Source organism: Podarcis pityusensis (assembly GCF_964106645.2).
Source record: "Podarcis pityusensis genome assembly, chromosome: 9".
Classification (NCBI taxonomy): Eukaryota; Metazoa; Chordata; class Lepidosauria; order Squamata; family Lacertidae; genus Podarcis; species Podarcis pityusensis.
In genome coordinates, this window is record NC_138034.1 from 66,629,063 (window position 1) to 66,651,837 (window position 22,775).

General features: G+C 46.5%; 1 protein-coding gene across 2 annotated transcripts in view; it reads right to left on the minus strand.

The window, feature by feature from the left end:
• Positions 1–22,775, minus strand: part of FRAS1 (Fraser extracellular matrix complex subunit 1) — a 369,664-nt gene that overhangs the window by 19,953 nt on the left and 326,936 nt on the right. For both annotated transcript variants that reach the window (XM_081020604.1, XM_081020603.1), the window contains exons 54-64: positions 20,412–20,658; positions 18,598–18,942; positions 15,316–15,476; positions 12,832–12,979; positions 10,017–10,222; positions 8,564–8,720; positions 7,044–7,244; positions 5,574–5,761; positions 5,191–5,466; positions 3,879–4,111; positions 1,332–1,492 (exon numbers count right to left, since the gene is read on the minus strand). In XM_081020604.1, coding sequence (XP_080876730.1) covers positions 1,332–1,492; positions 3,879–4,111; positions 5,191–5,466; positions 5,574–5,761; positions 7,044–7,244; positions 8,564–8,720; positions 10,017–10,222; positions 12,832–12,979; positions 15,316–15,476; positions 18,598–18,942; positions 20,412–20,658 — 2,323 coding nt within the window. The remainder of the gene's footprint in view (positions 1–1,331; positions 1,493–3,878; positions 4,112–5,190; positions 5,467–5,573; positions 5,762–7,043; positions 7,245–8,563; positions 8,721–10,016; positions 10,223–12,831; positions 12,980–15,315; positions 15,477–18,597; positions 18,943–20,411; positions 20,659–22,775) is intronic.

Here is a 22,775-nt window from a genome sequence, read left to right on the forward strand (position 1 = left end):
CGCTTTGGTTATACATCAGATCTGCTGTGAAATACATTTCATGTGGGATATATCCAGCCAACATGCTTAACTCTAATTAATGCATGAAGGGGTTAAAACCAGAGAGTAAGCTGTCCTGCCAGGCTTAGCTAGGCCACACCCCCTCACCTTGGGAGGAAGGTCTATCAAACTCTTTGTTCTCCCACTTACCACCTTTATTCCACAATGTGGACCTCTCCATTAAGGATGTCTAAGGTGGATGCTTCAAGCTTAGACCGCATGGCTTTAAGAAGCTACCTTTGTGTTTCTATACATATAATTTAGAAACGCTTAGCTCTGAGGAGCTAACCTCAGTTTTTCTGCCTGACTTTTCTTGCTGCTGTATGGAAAAGCACATGAATCTAACATGTGAAGATTTAAGTAAACCATTTTCAGCTTACCAAACATGTGGTCTCTTTCTATGCTAAGGGAAGTGGGAAACTGGAAGAAACTCAGAAGGGGGTAATTTAAAGGTCCAACAGCCTATATTTCCACTTTGCTGCAAGTCCCCCCCCCCCCCCGCCAATCTCTGCTGGGGCTCTCTCACCAAAGAAGAAGAAGAAGAAGAAGAAGAAGAAGAGGAGGAGGAGGAGGAGGAGGAGGAGGAGTTTGGATTTGATATCCCGCTTTATCACTACCCGAAGGAGTCTCAAAGCGGCTAACATTCTCCTTTCCCTTCCTCCCCCACAACAAACACTCTGTGAGGTGAGTGAGGCTGAGAGACTTCAGAGAAGTGTGACTAGCCCAAGGTCACCCAGCAGCTGCATGTGGAGGAGCGGAGACATGAACCCGGTTCCCCAAATTACGAGTCTACCGCTCTTAACCACTACACCATACTGGCTCTCAGAGTACTTGCCCCAATCTAGGCACCCAGGGAATTCTCCTTTTATTTTACCTACCTTTTATTTCCTTTCTACTTTACCAAAAAACCATGCATAACTAGGCAGATAATATCTGCTATTTACAGCATCAGGGTCAAACTGCTCATTGACCACATAGAACGTTTGTTTCAGCATCCAGTCCTGCAAGAAGCTGACCTGCAACCCTATTCAAGAATGAAGGCAGACGAGGACGATTGCCTATTTTTCTGCCTGCATCTTTGTGCAAATGCCACAGGGTCTGGAGACGTAGGGCTCAAGAAACATCACAGGCCAAGCCCCCTATGCCCATTGATCTATGCCCACCCGGAGGTGGTCTTCTGGGCCTCTCTACAGGGACCCCTGCCATCAAGGACCAGCTCTGCAGGATGCCAGCAGCGAAACTGCTGCTTCACGAATGCGCACATTAAGTGGCAGCGGCCCGTAATTGATTACCTGAGATGCCCTTAAGATCTTGGATGCTGACCAGGTTGGAACAGACATGCTGGTGCCTGTAGATGGACTCCGACAGGAGGAAGTGCAAGTTGTGCAGAGGCATCGTGGAGATGAGAGGGAGCATCCCGTCCTGGTGTGGAATCTGCACTGAGATATGGATTCTGGAAAACCACAAAGCGGCAGGAGTTGAAGTGGGGAGAAGAGAGAGGATGCACTGGGTAAAAGACACACGTATTGCATGAACATAACAAAATGCAAATTGCACTGCCTTGCAGCACAGGGCCCTGTTTTAATCCCTGGAAGGATTGGGAATGTTTCATTCCTGAAACCCCGGGGAGCAGCCGCCTTTGTTGTTGTTTAGTCGTGTCCGACTCTTCGTGACCCCATGGACCAGAGCATGCCAGGCACTCCTGTCTTCCACTGCCTCCCACAGTTTGGTAAAACTCATGTTAGTAGCTTTGAAAACACTGCCCAACCATCTCGTCCTCTGTCATCCCCTTCTCCTTGTGCCCTCCATCTTTGCCAACATCAGGGTCTTTTCCAGGGAGTCTTCTCTTCTCATGAGGTGGCCAAAGTATTGGAGTCTCAGCTTCAGGATCTGTCCTTCCGGTGAGCACTCAGGGCTGATTTCCTTCAGAATGGATAGGTTTGATCTTCTTGCAGTCCATGGGACACTGACAAACTGGAACGTGTCCAGAGGAGGGCAACCAAAATGGTCAAAGGCCTGGAAATGATGCCTTATGAGGAACGGCTAAGGGAGCTGGGCATGTTTAGCCTGGAGAAGAGGAGGTTAAGGGGTGATATGATAGTCATGTTCAAATATATAAAAGGATGTCACATAGAGGAGGGGAAAAGGTTGTTTTCTGCTGCTCCAGAGAAGCGGACATGGAGCAATGGATCCAAACTACAAGAAAGAAGATTCCACCTAAACATTAGGAAGAACTTCCTGACAGTAAGAGCTGTTCGACAGTGGAATTTGCTGCCAAGGAGTGTGGTGGAGTCTCCTTCTTTGGAGGTCTTTAAGCAGAGGCTTGACAACCATATGTCAGGAGTGCTCTGATGGTGTTTCCTGCTTGGCAGGGGGTTGGACTCGATGGCCCTTGTGGTCTCTTCCAACTCTTCTATGATTCTATGATTCTATGACTCTCAAGAGTCTCCTCCAGCACCATAATTCAAAAGCATCAATTCTTCGGCGATCAGCCTTCTTTATGGTCCAGCTCTCACTTCCATACATCACTACTGGGAAAACCATCGCTTTCACTAAACAGACCTTTGTCAGAAAGGTGATGTCTCTGCTTTTTAAAGCAGCCGCCTAGCAGAGTAGAAAAAACTTTGCTGGATGGACCAATGGCCTGTCTTGGCACAAGTTCATCATTTCACACATGTCTACTCAGAGGCAAGTCCCACCAAGCTTGATGTGTCTTATCCCAGGTAAATGGGTAGAGGGTTGTAGCCATAAAATTAGTGGCCAGCATCCAGAACTGCACACACTTCAGACCTGCACATGCAATCAACCTTGTTCAGCCTGCTGGTTCACTGCCAAATGTAAGAGAGGACCTACATTCAGTTAACAGCAGGATGTTGAGGTGTGGAGGAGATATTTGAATCCGAGACCCATTCCTAATATAGCAATGCATGAGGGGCTGAAATCTAAACAGCTCTCAGTTTCCCCCCAGCTTGCTGATCCTTTCAAAAACAGATTCACCAAGCTTGTTTAAGAAATATTTTCACTGATACTTTATTTGGTCCATTTTCCGTTTTGAGCCGCAGATGCCTTCATTAGCAATACCCTAAATGTTGAAGTGTTTGGAATTTTTTTAAATGTAGACCCCTGGAAATTGATTGCAAATGTGTTAACTTTCCCAACACCACCCCAAGTGGTATTATATGCCTGTTTCATCTTTTGATCTTCCCTTCATTTAAAAAAAATGCAGTAAAAGTTCCAAATAAAGAAAGCAGCGACCATTTATGCCTTTTATTCCTTTCTTTCTTTGGGTCAAGGAGAAAAGTTCTGGGTCAAAGAAAGAACCGAGTCATATTCAGAACAGACCTCCTCAAATCAAGGGGCTGAAGATTTTAATAGTTCTGCTCCGAGTATGACTAATGTTGGATATCATCCTTTATCTTTCTTTTTTTCCTGAGAATCATTTGGGAGCATTTCTAAAATTAGCGTCCCATACTATCTGTACATTTGTCCCCTTGTTCAAATTTAGCTCAAAATTATCTCCTAATACTTTTTCCACTTTTTTTTTAAAAAAAGGTCCTCCAATAGATCTTCATTTAATCTTCATGTGAAAGTGGTTTGTTTCTCATTTTGCATTTCTAAAATTAATGGATTATGATCTGATATTGTTCTTGGCCTTCTTTCTATTTTCCTCACCTTTAACTCTAATTCTTTGGATAGCCAAATTGCATCTATCCTTGCACTGCTTTTATACACATTTGCATAAAAAGTGAACTCTCTGTCTAATAAATGTTTGTTTCTCCAAATATCTATTAAATGCAAATTCTCTACCATTTCCCTGAAAGTTTTTGGAAGTCCTCTACCTGTTGGGGTGTTCCTTGTGCTTAACATCCAGATACTTCAAAGTGGCAACGAAGGACTGCGCTTGAAACCCCCGGGCTGTTCCAGCCACTATTGGCGTGTGGCAGATGGCGCTGTCTGTCCCAATGGTGACTATGTTGCTTCTCAGTGGGGTGCCGGCATGGCCAACCTTGTCCACGGCTTTAGCCACGCAGCGAACGTGGAATCGCCGGCTGAAGTAAATGCTGTCCAGCACCTGGGAAGGAAGGAGAGAAAGAGAGAGAGAGAGGAAGGAAGGAAGGAAGGAAGGAAGGAAGGAAGGAAGGAAGGAGAGATGATTCTCAGCCTAAACAACTGATAGCCTTATACAGTGGTACCTCGGGTTAAGTACTTAATTCGTTTCGGAGGTCCGTTCTTAACCTGAAACTGTTCTTAACCTGAAGCACCACTTTAGCTAATGGGGCCTCCTGCTGCCGCCACGCCGCCAGAACACGATTTCTGTTCTCATCCTGAAGCAAAGTTCTTAACCTGATGTAAGATTTCTGGGTTAGCGGAGTCTGTAACCTGAAGCATATGTAACCTGAGGTACCACTGTATATATTTTAAAATTCTTCAATATATTAATAGAACATTATTACTTTTCTGTCCATCCACATTTAAAGAGGCTTAACTATGCCACACACATATTAAAACAGTAATACAAAAGTATAAGGCAATGGAAACAAAGCAGAGAAAGATCAGGAAACCAGCTAGGACACTCTCTGCTCTGATCACCAGCCTCTCCAGTTAGAAAGGTCAAAGGCAGCAGGTCAAGGGAGAAAAGCTCTTGCTTGTCAAAGGCTGCCCTTTGCCAACTTTGCAGCGAGGGCCAGTGATTTGTGGGGGACTGTACCAGCCAGGAGGCAAGACTCAGAGGCAGGGGAAGCTTCAGAGCTGGAGGGTGGAGCACAGGCGGGGTAGGAGGAAGAGGAAGAGGCAGGTCAGGCAAGTGAAGGTCCAGGTGTTTCCCCACCATCTCCTGCTCCACTGTCTCACAGAACCAGGAGCGGACTGAAAAGGGAGGAGCAGAGGAAGTTTTCAGGCAGGCATAGTCTCTGGCTGTGTATATGCAGCCCATCACGGGAAAGTACATAAACTGATGAGTAGTCCCCTGTTGCTGCAACTGCTCCATAGAACGTGGACCTGGGAATAGCTGCCTAGCCGCTAGATTGACATGTGTAGGTATCCAGAGCTATAGAATCGTCTGTAAGCATTATCATTGGAAAATAAAGAGTAAGATATTTGCCGCTTGCATTCCTTTGGCTGCGAAGACCCCTTGACAGTCTCTGCACATACCATGTGATTGATACTGGTGAAGGGAGTGTTGTCTGTAATCGTTTCAAAGGGAGATCTGGCTCCATTCCCATCCGTGGGCGTAGCCACTTCCCAACTGAACTGTATGGAGGACTGGTTTATCCCGGCATCACCGCAGCGCTCTTTCATCACTGAGTACTTGGGGAAGTGAGGGTCGCAAGGCGTCACGCAGACCAACGGGTAGCCCGGAGAGGGAGACTTCTTAGCTCCTTCTTTGGCTTCTTCTTCTACGTGATCATACTCGGACAGCGTAACCACCTGCAGGGACACAATACAAGGCTAGGGACTCCAGGGAAGGGACCTTGCAACTGCAGCTAACGGCTAATCCCAAATAACTCAGGGATCTGCAGGTTAAAGTCACTTACAATAGGAGGGGCTGGCAAAATGAGGCTGCCAGCTGCTTCCTGGTCCAGAATGGTGACGATTGTAGTGGTGATCTCTCCCAGGACAGCTTCAACAGGGTCATCGGGCCCTAACACCAGGGAAAAGGACTCGTGCCACTCCCTGTCTTCATTGGACATGATCTCTACCTTAAATACGATGTGGTCCACTCCTGCACAAACAGACACGAGAGAGAGGGTTGAGTCAAACCAGCTTGTAATCTGACAGGGCTTTTAAATGCTTCCATAAAGCAATGCTGAGGTCAGATCCACTAAATCATTGTGATTAACAACACACACACACACACACACACCAGTTTTTATCGTAACCCCTTTGGCTCTAATGATGTGGCCCAGGAGCCTTTAGAAAACTAAAAACTGCAAAATACAGCATGCCATCTGATGGATTGCTTGGCAGATTTACTAACAGATGCCATGTGAGGATTAATGGTGCCTGTCCGACTTTAATAAAAATCTGTGATCCAAAATATACCTCCCATATTATTGCTGGAGGGCACGTCTGCTTTGATTCTTTACGATAAGCACAGAACTCTTGGCCTTGCAAGATTTTCTGTAAGGCCTTTAAGAGTTGCTGTGGATTGACGCATTGGAAAAGGGCTGGGAAAACCCATTCTGAGAGAAAACATCAGATGGAGGGTGAACTGGGCCGCGAATGGAAGCAATGGGGGCCTTAGGAGGAAGGGAGGCTGAAAACAAGGGAGCCAAGGGAACTGTAAGCTAGGGAGCAAAGGAAGGTTGTGGGGATAAGCAAAAAACATGGACCCAGGAACAGACAACCACGGGGACAACCCACTGACTTCAAGAGGACAGCTCTGAGCACATTGTTACTCAAGCGAAATGAATGGGCCTTTAACTTCAGCAGGAATATATCCCATGTGTTCTGCAGGGGTTTGGGAGCTGGGCAGCACTGGGATGAAGGAAGCGGACTGGGCAGAGCAAAGGGAACGGAAGGGCTTTAAGGAAGGAGAGTCCTGTACGTCTCCTTCCAGCAACTCTTGCAACCAAGCTGGTGCCAAACATACTGCTCTGCTTTCCTTTGGACCACATCAGCAAGGCTGAGAGGAGGGTCCTGTTGTCTGGGCAGCTCAGGATCTCAATACAAATGGCCCAGGCTTGCACCCCAGGGAGGCCACTTCACTTCAGAGGTGCTATTGCAGCAAAAACAACGTGGGAGGCAGAAGTTATGAGTTAGTGGTCTCTGCAGCCACAGCAGGCGCTGTGAATCTCCAGTGGGTTGATTTCACTCCTGGAGATGCACTCCATTGTCTCTCGAGACAGACGGATGCCAGCAATTTTGTCCCATGTCTTTCGGATATTAGCCTCTCTGGACCGCCCCACCCACAATGGCGTTCAAAGAAAATACACAAGCAAGCTTATTTTTTGCTTCCAAATAATGTCCATTATTGCAGAACTCGAGGACTTTCTGTGCTTTACCAGGACTGAACTTGAGGACTCGACTCTTTGGGTAGTAATCAATCCCAGACTGAGCAGAGCCGTCCCGGGTGCTGCAGCGAACTTTGGAGGTCCTGTTCTGGTCCCCTCTCCGCAGCACCTTGACATTCAAGAAAGCAACCCCTTCAGGCCCAGGAGGTTCACGGACTTGGTAAGCAGCTTCCTCAAACTCGATGGTGGGAGCTAGAGAAACAGAAGAAAAATAGAAGCTGCTTGTTTGTGTCTCCAGATGTGAAGAACACTTTGAGTTAGGTTTATACAATTAAAACTATACATGTGTCTGCTGGAACTATGTAACCAGAATATTGGAGCCAAGTGCTGTATATATAATAACCGTGGCCAGGTTTCTACATGTTCAATTACGGGGAAACTCCCATAAACTACCGTATTTTTCGCCCTATAGTACGCACTTTTTCCCCTCCAAAAATGAAGGGGAAATGTGTGTGCGTCCTATGGGGCGAATGCAGGCTTTCGCTGAAGCCAGGGGAGCGAGAGGGGTCGGTGCACACAGGAAGCTGTGCGCAACCCTTGGGAGACTGGCGCGACTACGTGCCGGTCTCCCGAGGGCTGCGCAGAGCTTCCTGCATTCCGAAGCCTGGGGCGCGCTGAAGAGCCCGCCCGGGCTTCGCGCAGCTCTCCGCAAGCCTGGGGAGACCAGCGCAACTTCCCGCCGGGCTCCCTAGGCTTGCGGATAGCAGGCTGTTCTCGGGGCTGGGGTTGGGGGAAGCCCCGTGCCTGGGGGGGAAATATTTTTTTCCCCTTTATTTCCCCCCCCCCCCAAAAAAACTAGGTGCATCATATGGGGCGGTGCGCCCTATGGGGCGAAAAATACGGTAACTAAATATGATTTAGGAAAATCTGGGAACAGACAAGCCCAATTAAGTTGAGAGCGCTGTTGAAAAGCAGAGATAAATACTCCGAAGTTATGCACAGGAGGAACGTGGTGACCCAGTGGATAAAAAAGGAATTATAAATATCTGGGAAAGGGATGGATTATATGGTTTTTTAAAGTGCACTCAGGCTGTAAATAAATACATAAGAAGTTAACTGCGGGTAAGATTTCTTATGAATTGCAGTTAAATGTTACTACGTATAAACTTTTGTGAGCCATTTGTTCTACAAATTGCATTTAAAGGCCAATAGTTATTTGTAAATGTTTGCAAGCTATTTTTAAGTACATTGATTGTTAGGCACTTAAATATGACCTTTTAACCTCTGTGCCCTGGCTCCCACCCAAGAACAATGATACAGGCACTTTCTTGTAGGTGAAGAAGCAGAGTTTTGTTCTAGCAGGCTGACGGTGCAAACTCGGCAGCAGGAGGAAAGCAGGAAATTAGCACAGATGCCCCAAGGCTCCGGCAATGTGGCAAGGCTCAAACCAACTAGGGAGAGAGGAGCTTCAAGGTTCCCCAAGCACAATTTGGGGACAAGGCCAGGGGTCCACTGGTCCAGTGGGTCCGAAAACACGTAAAGGCTGGCGCATGCAGGCTAGCTCCTCTTACCATCTTCATCATTGGAGATAATAATGGAGGCCATATTATTCTTGCCAACTGTAGCCCCACTCCAGTGGTTTCCAAGAGGGTTGCTCAGGTATATCTGGAACTTCTCCTCCGGTTCAAAGGCAGAGTCGTCATTAATAAAGATAGTGCAGTTCTTTACCTAGAGCCAAGGATGCCAAGAGTTAAGGACAAGGAGGTAGGTAACCCGGCTAACCTGTTTATTAAAAACACAAATATGCTGCCTCTCCTGCAAAACATTCATGGCAGCTCCCAGCACAATAATAAAAAATACAAGAAATCAGTAATAAGTAGGACTATCTGGAAAAAGGAAGACTGGGATAGCAGATAAAATAACTAATATGCCCATTGCGCTAGCATTGATTGTTAGGCAGGCCAGGTTTTCGCATGCTGCAAACCATTTGGAGACTGCTTTAAAATATGAAGTGGTATAAAGGTAAAAGTAAAGGGACCCCTGACCATTAGGTCCAGTCATGAACAACTCTGGGGTTGTGGCGCTCATCTCGCTTTACTGGCCGAGGGAGCCAGGGTTTGTCCGCAGATAGTTTTTCTGGGTCATGTAGACAGCATGACTAAGCAGCTTCTGGAGAAACCAGAGCAGCGCACGGAAACGCCGTTTCCCTTCCTGCCACAGCGGTACCTATTTATCTACTTGCACTGGTATGCTTTTGAATTGCTAGGTTGGCAGGAGCTGGGACTGAGCAACGGGAACTCACCCTGTTGTGGGGATTCAAACCTTCCGATCGGCAAGCCCTAGGCTCAGTGGTTTAGACCACAGTGCCACCCGCGTCCCTTTATGAAGTGGTATATACAGTGCATTTTTCGGGGGGGGGATGCAGGGGTACGCATACCTCTAAACATTTTGTGAATCTAACGGGAGAAGAAACTTTAAAAAAATTTAAAATTGTTTCTTCTCTAGCACAGTGAATCGTCAGCTCCACTGAATAGCACTGTGAACCGTCAGTTCCGTTGCTACCCCCCGATGGCGGCTTCATTTCCTTTCCCGGTGTTTCCTGAATCTTAGACAGAAGCAAGCGTTTAATGTGTGAAGCAGTGTGGAATGTGGATGTGTGGAATCAGGAAGACGTTAGTGCACACAACCTCATGCCAATGTGGAAGTTACTGTGATCTGTCAGCTGTGTAATATGAGGTAATGCATGTTCTTTGTACTTTTGTCAATTTACTGTATTTATTTCCCCCGATTTGAACTATAAAATGGTGATTTTCTCGAGAGTACCCCTAAACATTTTTTTTAAGGAAAAACCACTGGGTATATAAATAACCGAAGTAAATAAATGTCTGTCTGTAAAAAGAAAGCACTTTGCAGTGCAGTGAAAGGGAATGGTAAAGATGGGCATTCCTAGGCAGGGAGTTTCACAAATCGGATGTGACCACCAATTCATTGGCTGTTGTTTCTTTGTGAGCTACATCCACTCACCTTCTCCCCTTTCAGAAAAGTGACACGCGATTCCTCCGTGTTTCTCCTTTCCTCAAAGTCCTCCATGGCTTTCGCTGTCTGGCCCTGGGTGTAGCACCTGACAGACGACTCATAGCTTAAGTCTCCGGTGCGGATGATGGGAATGTGGAGGATGCCCTCCTTCTCTTTCACAGGGTACAATTCTTTACTAAATTTCATGTTCGGCACTGCGGAGGGAAGAAGAGGAATCACTCAAACTTCTGCGGGCCTACAGTATGCTGAAAAATGAGGGCATAATTTCCCAGAAGCTGCAAGCTCAGGAATGTGTGACTCCTGTTTTAACTACCAGGTCACGGGGGGTTTTGGTGCCTTGAGCAGGGGACAGTGGGGTCCAGGCCTTCTGCCACCATGGTAGGTTGTAGACAAGAGGGAACAGGTAAAAGGTAAAAGGGTAAAGGACCCCTGGATGGTGAAGTCCAGTCAAAGGCGACTATAGGGTTGTGGCGCTCATCTCGCATTCAGGCCGAGCGAGCCGGCGTTTGTCCACAGACAGCTTTCTGGGTCACGTGGCCAGCATGACTAAACTGCTTCTGGCGCAACAGAACACCATGACGGAAACCAGAGTGCATGGAAAAGCCGTTTACCTTCCTGCCACAGCGGTACCTATTTATCTACTTGCACTGGTATGCTTTCAAACTGCTAGGTTTGCCTCCAGGGCTTTTTCGGCTGTGGCTCCAATCTGGTGGAACGCTCTGCCACAAGAGACTAGGGCCCTGCGGGACTTGACATCTTTCTGCAGGGCCTGCAAGACAGAGCTGTTCCACCAGGCCTTTGGTCAGGGCACAGCCTGACTCCCTCCTTTGGCAATCTTTACAGAACTTTACCCTAATGGTTGCTATCAATTTGATTTGAATTAATTTTATAATGAAATGATTTTAGAATGTTGTACTATTTTATTGTTGTTAGCCGCCCTGAGCCCGGCTTCGGCTGGGGAGGGCGGGATATAAATAAAATTTATTCTTATTATTAGGTTGGCAGGAGCTGGGACAGAGCAATGGGAGCTCACTCTGTCACAAGGATTCGAACCACCGACCTTCTGATTGGCATTCATAAGGTCAGCTGTTCCCTCTTAGGGACGTGGGTGGCGCTGTGGTCTAGCGCCACCCACGTCCCTAAGAGGGAACAGCTGACCTTATGAATGCTACTTTGCAGTGCTTCATCTCCCCATGACTGGAGAATGTGGTACAGATTTCAGGCCCGGCAAGATGAGACAATCTGAGAACCTAAAAGGTGGCTGCTCAGGCTGACCACTGGATCAGACCAGCAGCCTATCTAGTCCATCATCCTGTTTCCTAGATACCTCTGGAAAGCCCAGAAGCAGGGCAGGAGCACAATCATCCTCTCTCCTCATCATGTACCTCAGCAACTGGCATTCAGGTGTGAACTGGCATCCAGGTCTGAATGCCTGTGAACCTGGAAGGAATGTATAGCCAGCATGACCAATAGCCACTGATATCCTGATCCTCCCTGCATTCATCTTTATCCCCTTTTAAATCATGTCAGCTATTGGCAGCCATCCCCACATCCCACGACGGTGAATTCCATAAATTGACTATCCACTGCTCAAAAACATGAGCAAGTTGTTGCTCAGTGTGCGCTGGACTGCTGCATACTGCCTTGAAAATCTTGCTTGGAGCTATGGAACCACATCAAGGGCAATTCCAGTACTCAAAATTGAGTACTGGAATTGCCTTCACTTCATATATATAATTTTTATTTAACCTCTAACAATATTATCATCATATACATTTTTTTTTAACGTACAACTTTCTTCTTGATTTCCAACCACTTCTTTCCTGATGTTCGTTTTTTGCTTTTTATTAGCTGTTTTATAACACACACGTTTATTATCTAAACCCTGCGACCGTTAAATCTTTAGTAATCCACTGCTTATATTTCAAATCCTGCCCACGACATCATATATTGGTGTTAATTTGATTAGATAATCCATCTGGGATCTCCATTCACCCTTAAACACTTTGGCATTGTTGTTGTTGTTGTTGTTGTTTAGTCGTTTAGTCGTGTCCGACTCTTCGTGACCCCATGGACCAGAGCACGCCAGGCACTCCTGTCTTCCACTGCCTCCCACAGTTTGGTCAAACTCATGTTCGTAGCTTCGAGAACACTATCCAACCATCTCGTCCTCTGTCGTCCCCTTCTCCTTGTGCCCTCCATCTTTCCCAACATCAGGGTCTTTTCCAGGGAGTCTTCTCTTCTCATGAGGTGGCCAAAGTATTGGAGCCTCAGCTTCAGGATCTGTCCTTCCAGTGAGCACTCAGGGCTGATTTCCTTAAGAATGGATACGTTTGATCTTCTTGCAGTCCATGGGACTCTCAAGAGTCTCCTCCAGCACCATAACTTTGTCATTATGTCCTCTTAATTTGGCAGTTAATTTCGCCATTTCAGCATATTCCATCAGTTTCAGAAGCCATTCTAATGGGCTTCTTCATTTCCAGTTGAAGACTATAAAGAAACAAATTCTGCACGTGGTGTATTCAAACACATTATGAGTAAGAAGCCAGTGTGCATGTACACATTTTAAAATGCCCATCAGCCCTAAGCTTGCCAAGAAAGTTGTCTTACTGAAGCTCAGTTACATAGCTTAGTCGGTGGAGCATGAGACTCTTAATCTCAGGACCGTGGGTTTGAGCCCCACATTGGGCAAAAGATTCCTGCATTGCAGGGGGTTGAAACAGATGACCCTTGTAATCCCTTCAAACTCTACAATTCTATGAGCGCCAGTCACACTAAAATATTTCTTTGTTGACCCTCTTACCATCCTGGAAGGTGTCATTAATGGCCACCATTGCTTGAAAAGGCTTGGCCAGCTCTGCTCCTTGCGGCGAGCTCAAGTAGACAACAAACGTCTCCACCCCTTCGATGACTGGGTACTGTGCATCATCCAGAATTGTCAAGGTGCAGTACTAGAGGAGATGAGAGAAATAAAAAGGCCTACTTTCTTAATATATAAAACCGACCAAAAAGGCAGTGCCAGATTTACGTATAAGCTAAACAAGCTATAGCTTAGGGCCCCACTCTCTTGGGGGGCCCAAAAAAATGTAAAGGAAAAAACCTGGATGTACATTTCCAAAATGTAAGATAAAGTATATATAAAGGTAAAGGTAAAGGGGCCCCTGACCATTAGGTCCAGTCGTGGCCGACTCTGGGGTTGCGGTGCTCATCTCGCTTTACTGGCCGAGGGAGCCAGCGTACAGCTTCTGGGTCATGCAGCCAGCATGACTAAGCCGCTTCTGGCGAATCAGAGTAGTGCACGAAAACGCCGTTTACCTTCCCGCCGGAGCAGTACCTATTTATCTACTTGCACTTTGATGTGCTTTCGAACTGCTAGGTTGGCAAGAAAAGTATATATACGTCTTCTTAATTGTATTTCACTATTAATATACTTCTTAATTGTATTTCAGTTCAACAATTACTTTGATAAAATACATATTTTGTTATTTGCAAATGGCTTTAGATACCTCATAGGTCCATAAGTTACCATATAGCATATATTCAACACAAAAAACAGCGACAATTTGTCGTTGACAAAGGACAGCTAGACATATAAAGGGCCCCATTACCTTCAGTAGCTTAGGGCCACATCAAACCTAAATCCGGCCTAGCAAACAGGTATGTGTGTGAAGGAGTGTCAGAGGATTTGAGAGGAGTCGATGGTGTTGGGCTCTTCTAGATTCACAAATGCAGTGGCGTAGCGTGGGGGGTGCCAGGGGGGCCGGCCGCACCGGGCGCAACATCTGGGGGGGGGCGCTCGCTGCCTCCGGAGTCGCCGAAGAGCCTCGGGCACAGGCTGTAGCAGAGCCCCATGTCTCGTGGAACCGACGAGCTGTGCGCGTGCCCGGGCTGAAGGCGTCCGGCAGGCAGCGGCTCTCAGCCCCGCGCGTCAGGGCCGCGGAGGACGTGCCAGGCAGCCCCTCCTCACAGCCCCGCCTCCGCTGCTGCTGCTGCAGCTGCTGGGCCATGTTGCATTTTCCTCGCCTCTCTGCCCCCCTCCTCCTCCGGGCAAGCGGCGTGGTTTGGGCGGCAGCGCCAGCAGCAACTCGACTCAGATCGGCAGGTTAGGGGTTGGGGGGGCGCAAATTACTTGCCTTGCCCCGGGTTAGGGGGCGCAAATTACTTGCCTTGCCCCGGGTGCTGATAACTCACGCTACGCCGCTGCACAAATGGCACCTGCTTTCATTTGTGCATCGCTGCTTATCTCAGATGCATGAACAAACAGCCAAAAACATCCGGACTGTTAGGTGAACCTGAGCAAAGTTCTGTGCATGTCTTTCCCAGACATCTGAAACCTGGGGCACAGTTTGTTTTCTGCGTTATGTAACAGGAACCACGCTGAGCCAGATGTTCTCAGATGACAACTTTCAGGAAGAATTTGGGGGAGGCCAACCAGGGGCTCAAACACAATAATTTTTGATAGGGGAGGGAACTCACCCTCACTTTCTGAAGTTCCTTCCAATAACTGCCGGCTGGCGGTCACCTTTTCCCCTTGCCAAAAACAATGGCAAATGACCACACAGCATTGTTCTTCCAGAAGTATCTCGGTGCCAAAAATGGCAGCCTCCAGGGAAGGAGTTCTGAGTGGCGGTGGCAAGTTTTAGTGTGGATTTAGGCTCATCATAACCACCCACCAATGTCTCTAGTTTGGTACTGCGCTTTCTAGGTACAATTAAAAATGGTTTCGTTCCCATCTTTCAAAACACCATGCAAACCAAACTGCAGCTATCCTTCAAAATCTGAATTTCTCTGAATTTTGTTATGCAGTTATCCAACCAAAAAATGTCTGCAGAAATGTTAGAAGAACATGGGCATTAAAATGTATATATTAGTGAAAATAAATGTATTATATTAGGGGACATTACTTGTAAAAATGTGCATGTTGAGCAAAGATAAATAAATCACATGTATATTGCGAGAAATGCTCACTAAAATGCTGACAAATTTTTGTAAGGACATTTTTCTTTTTAAATCGCAAACAGATACAAAAATGTGATGATCTGAACGTCAGGCTGGAAAAAACGAGAAAGTCAGAGAAACCAAAACTGACAGTTCCATCCATCCCTAATTACCATTTTTTTCCTGATTTAACGTCTAGTTTGGCTCTTTGTTTGATCTGCACCATTTCTGTACAGACTAAAACACACAAGATGCATGATACAAATGCGTTTGAATGCTCCTTATGAGACAATGCTTAGTTTGGTCCCAGGTACTAATTGCTTGGTAATAGCAAAAAATGTAGCGATACCTCTTCAGTTCTTCCTGGGCGAAATTCCACTTTCTTGGAGCTGGGTATGTAGTCGACACCCGGAGTTGCCGATGGCGGATCCGATGTCCGAGTGGCGCACCATACAGACGTGGGGGTCGAGAGGTCAGGGCCGTGCCTAGTAACGGGGATTTCAATGATTCCTGCAAGGAAGGGAGAGAAGGGAGGAGTTTGTGGGAAAAGGTGACTACTGGTAGCATCTCTAAAGCAGCGTCTGCCAGCCTGGTTGCTTTCCAGATGTTTTGGGCTACAGTTCCCATCAGCCTCAGCCAGCACAGCTGTGCTGCCCTAAAAAAACCTGGGGTAAGATTTTCAGAGAGCACAGTCATCCCTCCTTGAATCAGCGTTAAAGGGAAGGTATTACTAAAGCCACTTCCATCCTACAGAGGAGGTGGGGTTGCGGGCTTCCCAGCCCCCGCGCGATTGGGGGGATTTCTGGCCACATCACCCCCTTGCCAGCCAATCGGCTGGCTCTGGGGTCATAGCCTGCCCCATTTAAAACAGGATAAGGCTGGGGATTTCCCTCTTTGCCGCCTGCCAGCTGTTCCAGTTTTTCCCACCCTATAAGGTTTTCGTTCCTTGACCTTGCTATGGACCTTGGTTCGTCGCCGTTGAGGGGCCTGGTAGGAATTTTTCCACTTGGCAAATTGGCACCAGCCACTTGGTTTTCGCCTACCTCGTAGCAAATCGTCACAACTTTCTGGGTATTGGACGTTAGGCATTGGTATTGTTCTGTAGGTGGAAGAGGGGAGCTAGCGCCATCACCTGCCCCGCATATTGAAGGGTAGTCCAGTAAAGGATTCCAGGGGATGTGGCCCTGTCCAAAGCCTAGGGAGGTGAGGGCCTAAGGCACGCCCCCTAGCAGTGACCCCGGGGGAGTTCCTAGTTGATGTGTATCAGCAGGACTCCCCCTACTGGTGGTTAACCCTTCCCGAATTTCAAGCGGACGGGCTGAAGTCAGATATAGTTGGTTAGGACCAATGCCTAAGCCACTGCCGCTCATCACCTGTAGCCAATAAAGTTGTGACCTTATTTAGCCCATTAACCTTAATAATTGCGTCATGTATCATTATTTCCACGGGGGGGGGGGGGACTCACCACTCAATGGATCATTATTGCATGTCTAGTTAGCTCATCAAGGAAATAATGTCAGACAACAGCCTGGAACCCAATCATGACAGCAAATATTCTTTTCTTTTTTCTTTTTAACCCATCTGTACTTTATTTTCCACATTTGCAGTTCAAAATTAAGGATTCATACAGCCAATATCCAACAAACTGTTGTCCGAGTCAGGTCACTTCACTAAATTTCAGCACCATCCTAACATCCAGTTAATCAAGAATAATCCCATTTTATTCATTCTCATCAATAAACAACATTAGAAAGGGGGTGGAGAGATACTACATTATGTTTATAGTAAGCTGCCTCAAATTGTTTATAAGGATAAATAGGTAGTCAAAGACTATGAAAGAGTAGCTAGCTTATGTTGAATATTACCTTGAAGCAAATATTCTAAGCTAGTTTATGTTGAATATTACCTTGAAGCAAATATTCTAACTGCCTCTAAATGGCACACTCCAACCGTATTATCTACTGAGGAATTTGCTGAGTAAAACGTGGAAAAGTCTTACCAACATTTACTGAGATGGTCCAGTTAAAGAAAGGAAGGAGGTGAAACACATACTTTGGAAACAAACTGGCTAATATTTATCAGTTGTTGTTGTTTTAAAAATACTGAGACATTTTTAAAATTTTGTATTCTTTGTAATTTTGTAAAAAGTACAAAATTACAAGTGCACTTGTAAAAATACTGATGCATGCTAGATGCAGACAAATATGTTTTATCTTAACATGATGAAGGACACCCACCTGCCCATCACTCGATGTCACCATGACAACAGGCAATAGAACTTCAAAGGGTAGAATTTGGAGCACACTCTTAGGATGCTCTCGATTCCTCCTTTCTTCCTTTGCAGGTGTGGTTTGCTTTTAGGCTGCACCTGCAAAGGAAGTCTTTTTCTCCTTGGCAGCCCAGCTTGAATCCAAGCACTTGTTTCGTCTGGTTCAATCCTCAGCATCTCTGAGTAGGCCTTGCCTGAAACCCTATAGAGCCACTGCCAGACAGACAATACTGAGCTAGAAGAACCAATGGGCCAAGGCAGTTTCCTATGCCTGAATTTGCTGGCCCTTGAAGAAATAGCTCCTAGGAAGGTAGCCTAAAAGTCAATGGACACAAAGATTCCTGCATTGCAAGGTTTTGTACTACAGTAAATGAACCGTGGGGTCCCTTCCAACTCTACAATTCTATAAAAGAAACCATGGTTTCCCTGGTTAATTAAACAACCTTTGGCCACTTAAACTGGAGGGGAGGTTATTGTTATTGTTATTTTTTGTGTTTTTATTTTGCACACCACCCTGTGATTCTTGGATGAATGGAGGTATCAATGAAATAAGAGCTGAGCAGAACGTGAACTCACATCTCCCCCCATTAAAGTGGGCAGATGCCAGACAGATGCTTGGAAGTGGGGACATTTGGTGCCTTCTTTAACTATACAGTGGTACCTCAGTTTTCAAACGTCTTCATTGATGAACATTTTGGTTTAAGAACACCGTAAACCTGGAAGTAAATGCTTTGGGGGTTTTTTTTTGTTTTGCTTTGTTTTATTATTATTAAAATAATTCAACATTAATACATACATGTTACGAATATACGAACATGCAAACATACATTTCATACAATCCTTAAGAATATTCATACATACCCACACTCAATCCCACAAATACTTCCTTTTCCCACCACCATCCCTCCCCCCTCACCCCACCCTTGTGATAAACTTCCAATCTACTCAATTGCAATTTCTTTCCACTTTTATTACTTTCTTTCACATACTTTTAAACCAATTTTCTACTTCTTTTTTCTGTTTCACATTGTTATCCATCTTATTTAGTATTCCAGTATTTATAAGGGAACTTGTTTATTCTAATAGGAGTTCTGATTTTTCTATATAATTTATATTATATTAAATTAAATTACTTAAATGCTTTGGTTTTCGAACACGCATTGGAATTCGAACATGCCATGTGGCTTCCGCTGCGTGCAAGGCTGTTGAGTCCTCAGTTTTCGAACGCTTCAGAACTTGAACGGTTTTCCAGAATGGATTACATTCGAAAACCAAGGTACCACTGTAGGCTTATGCACTCTTTGAAAATAAACTTGAACCCCATAAGAAGAGAGCAAGGGTAAAATAATCGTAGTCTCTCACCTGCATCCTCACTGACTGTAAAAGTAGCCGTTCCAAGGGACACTGTTGAGGCATCATTGGGACCGCTGATCATGACCTTCGCTGAAGCGATGCTCCCTATGCGCGCGTTCTCAGACGCGTCGGCAAGCGCGATTTCGAATTCCTCCTCCTCTTCGTACTCGCTGTCGTCAATCAGCTTCACGTCGCAGGTGGTCATGGTGACGCCAGGCCCCAGCACCACGCGGTTTTCATTGGACATCCCCCTGGACTTGAAGTCTGATCCAGACTCTAAGGCATGTGCACTGCTACCTTTGGCACTTTTGGGGACTGTGTAGCAAACTGCAGACACAGTGCTGCTGGAGTCGCCTGTAATGCACAGCACAGAGTTATACAAAAGTTGCTTTTCAGGACAACTGGTTCAGAGAATCGCAGAGTTGTACAGGTGGAAGGGACCACGTGGGTCATCTAGTCCAACCCCCTGAAATGCACAACTCTTTCGCCCAACATGGGACTCGAACCCACAACCCTATGATTAAGTGTCCCCTGTGTGGCGTAATTCTTAGAGGGTTGGACCCTGGAGACCAGGGATGGAATCCCCACTCTGCCATGAAGCTCACTGTGTGGCCTTGGGCCAGTCACCATCTCTGAAAATAACTTACCTCACCGGGTTGTTGTGAGGATGTAATGGGGAGGTGTATACCACCTTAGTCTCAATGGAAGATAAAGATGGGATATAAATGTAATAAATAAATACAAAACTTCTACTTTCATATTACTTTATACAGAGTTTAGACCCTTGAGTGCAGACTTAGTTTTGCTTAAAAATTTGCTAATGAACTGAAACAAGATCCTACATTTTGCTTCATACTGTTGTCTGCTGGTTGTTTGTTTGGGTTGCTATATGACTTTAATGCAAATCCCCGTGATGGGGTGAGCTCCCGTTGCTCGGTCCCTGCTCCTGCCAACCTAGCAGTTCAAAAGCACGTCAAAGTGCAAGTAGATAAATAGGTACCGCTCTGGAGGGAAGGTAAACGGCGTTTCCGTGCTCTGCTCTGGTTCGCCAGAAGCAGCTTAGTCATGCTGGCCACATGACCCGAAAGCTGTACGCTAGCTCCCTTGGCCAATAAAGCGAGATAAGTGCCGCAACCCCAGAGTCAGCCACGACTGGACCTAATGGTCAGGGGTCCCTTTACCTTTACCTTAGATTCCTTTTTAGGATTTCTATTGCTAGGCTTCAGTATGAAACCTTAGTGAATTGTCCAGTCACAGTGTAACATTACATTTATTTCTGACATATATATTTTGGCCAAATATACTGAACTGTTAATGAAGGGGCTTGGAATGCTGCTGCTGCTGTGTTTCAAAGTATGCAACCTTAAAAAGTAAAGGTAAAGGACCCCTGACAATTAAGTCCAGTTGCAGATGACTCTGGGGTTGCGGCGCTCATCTCGCTTTACAGGCCAAGGGAGCTGGCGTTTGTCTGCAGACAGTTTTCCGGGTCATGTGGCCAGCATGAATTAACTGCTTCTGGCTTGACGGAACACCAAAACCAGAGCAGCGCACAGAAAAGCCGTTTATCTTCCCACCGGAGCGGTACCTATTTATCTACTTGCACTGGTATGCTTTTGAACTGCTAGGTTGGCAGGAGCTGGGACCGAACAACGGGAGCTCACCCCATCGCAGGGATTCGAACAGTCAACCTTCTGATCAGCAAGCCCAAGAGGCTCAGTGGTTTAGACCACAGCACCACCCGCGTCCCTTAGGACTGTATTATTTACTCGAAGTCCATTTGCACCTGCTTCCCATCCCCTGCTCTAAGCTGTAATGCAACACACCTTTCCTTTCAATGGGGGCAGAGAGGATGCCAGCACTCTCGCTGATGTGGTAGACTTTCTTGTCAAACTGCAAGGTAGGCTCATCTTCCGCATCATTGATGAAAACTTTGGCCTCAGTGATGTCCCCCAGCAAGGCATAGGCTGGCATGCTGAGCTCCACAGTGAAGCTTTCCGTGTTCTCAAAGACATTGTCGTCGTTTATCAGGATAGTGCAGGATTTCGTGTCCTCCCGTTCATCAAACTGAACCTGTGTGGAGCAAGGTTGTGCATTGACTAAGTGCAGAGAGGTTTAAAACTGGGAAACAGGCCTGCTGCTGCTGCTATTTTATGAGTTCCACGGCAGTGAGACATTATTTGGGAACGGTCATTATTGACTCGAAAGTGAGGAGGAATTAAAGAACCTTTTAATGAGGGTGAAAGAGGAGAGCACAAAATATGGTCTGAAGCTCAACATCAAAAAAACTGAGATCATGGCCAGTGGTCCCATCACCTCCTGGCAAACAGAAGGGGAAGAAATGGAGGCATTGAGAGATTTTATTTTCTTGGGCTCCATGATCACTGCAGATGGTGCCAGCAGTCACGAAATTAAAAGACGTCTGCTTCTTGGGAGAAAAGCAATGACAAACCTAGACAGCATCTTAAAAAGCAGAGACATCACCTTGCCGACAAAGGTCCGTATAGTTAAAGCTATGGTTTTCCCAGTAGTGACGTATGGAAATGAGAGCTGGACCAAAAAGAAGGCTGACTGCCGAAGAATTGATGCTTTTGAATTATGGTGCTGGAGAGTCCCATGGACTGCAAGAAGATCAAACCTCTCCATTCTGAAGGAAATCAGCCCTGAGTGCTCACTGGAAGGACAGATCCTGAAGCTGAGGCTTCAATACTTTAGCCACCTCATGAGAAGAGAAGACTCCCTGGAAAAGACCCTGATGTTGGGAAAGATGGAGGGCACAAGGAGAAGGGGACGACAGAGGACGAGATGGTTGGACAGTGTTCTCGAAGCTACCAGCATGAGTTTGACCAAACTGCGGGAGGCAATGGAAGACAGGAGTGCCTGGCGTGCTCTGGGCCATGGGGTCACGAAGAGTTAGACACGACTAAACAACTAAACAACAACAACATTATTGACTCAGTGTCGCTACACCCCTTAAGCTGCCCTGTATGTTTTTCTACTCTTGCCTTTCTTAATCCTATTCTGTGATCCAGTTCCCCTCCACACTAAGACACATCTCCCCATCCCAGAGGTTGTCAGGGACTGTGCTGAGGAGGGCTGCACTGAGGAAGAATGGTGGGAGCCACCACCACCCACCCCAATCCTGAATCTTCCCAGGAGCAGGAGGACAGTATAGATTTGGAACAAGGGTTTGCAAAAGGGCATAGTTCAGAAGGCAGAAGCTGGGAAATACTGGATGGGGAACAGATAGGAGAAGAAGCACTGGGAGAGAGAGGGTTAACAAATTTACAGTCGTTGGACAGCATTCCTCCCAAGGTCGAGAAGAGCTCAGAAAGTCTCAGAACAGAAAGTGCAGATGGTACAAACTCAGATTACAAGATGTAGGAGTGACGTAGATTAATAGGGACTGATGGGGTGCGAGCCTTAATTGGGAGCACCACCATTCTAGGTAGATTGTCTCTCACTGTGATTATTAAAGAATCTAACTGGTAATACGTTCCTTTCGTTTGATCTCTTCTTATTTACTGCCATGGGGGAGGAAGTCGATTCCCCAAAGCCTGACAGAGATACAGTTAAACAGTGGGATGTTAGGGACTTTGGGGCATAAACTGGGACTCACATGGGACGAGAAGGAAACTTTGCTTACTGAGATACCTGAGATGCTCAGGCGCAGTGGGAAGCAGAACTGAGGAACATCAGTCTCTGTGACTGGCAGACAGTAGGAAGCACCTGGGGTTTTCCAGGTCTGGCAGCCTGGACTTCTTCCCTTATTTGACAGAAGACCATCCTTTTCCTGATGGACACCAGCCCTTGCCTTCAGCTATCTCTGACTCGCGTCCCCAAACCTGACATCTGACTGCAAGTATGCCAAACTGAAGACACCCTTCTAGGTCTGGATTTGGGTACAGCTGGCCTGGTCTTGACATCGGACAAGAGCTGCCAACCCCAAACTGGACATGCCCAGTTTAGGTGACTGCTCCTGACTCAATACTCTCTGCCACGTTTTTCACAGCTGGGTGAAAGGAAGAGGTTCAGCCCAGGAAGCTTCTCTGGGCTTGTTGCCATGCCCACCTAACACGTCACCCTTTGGGTAAGACATTGTAGAGCAGGGATCAGCAAACTTTTTCAGCAGGGGGCCGGTCCACTGTCCGTCAGACCTTGTGGAGGGCTGGACTATATTTTTTAGGGGG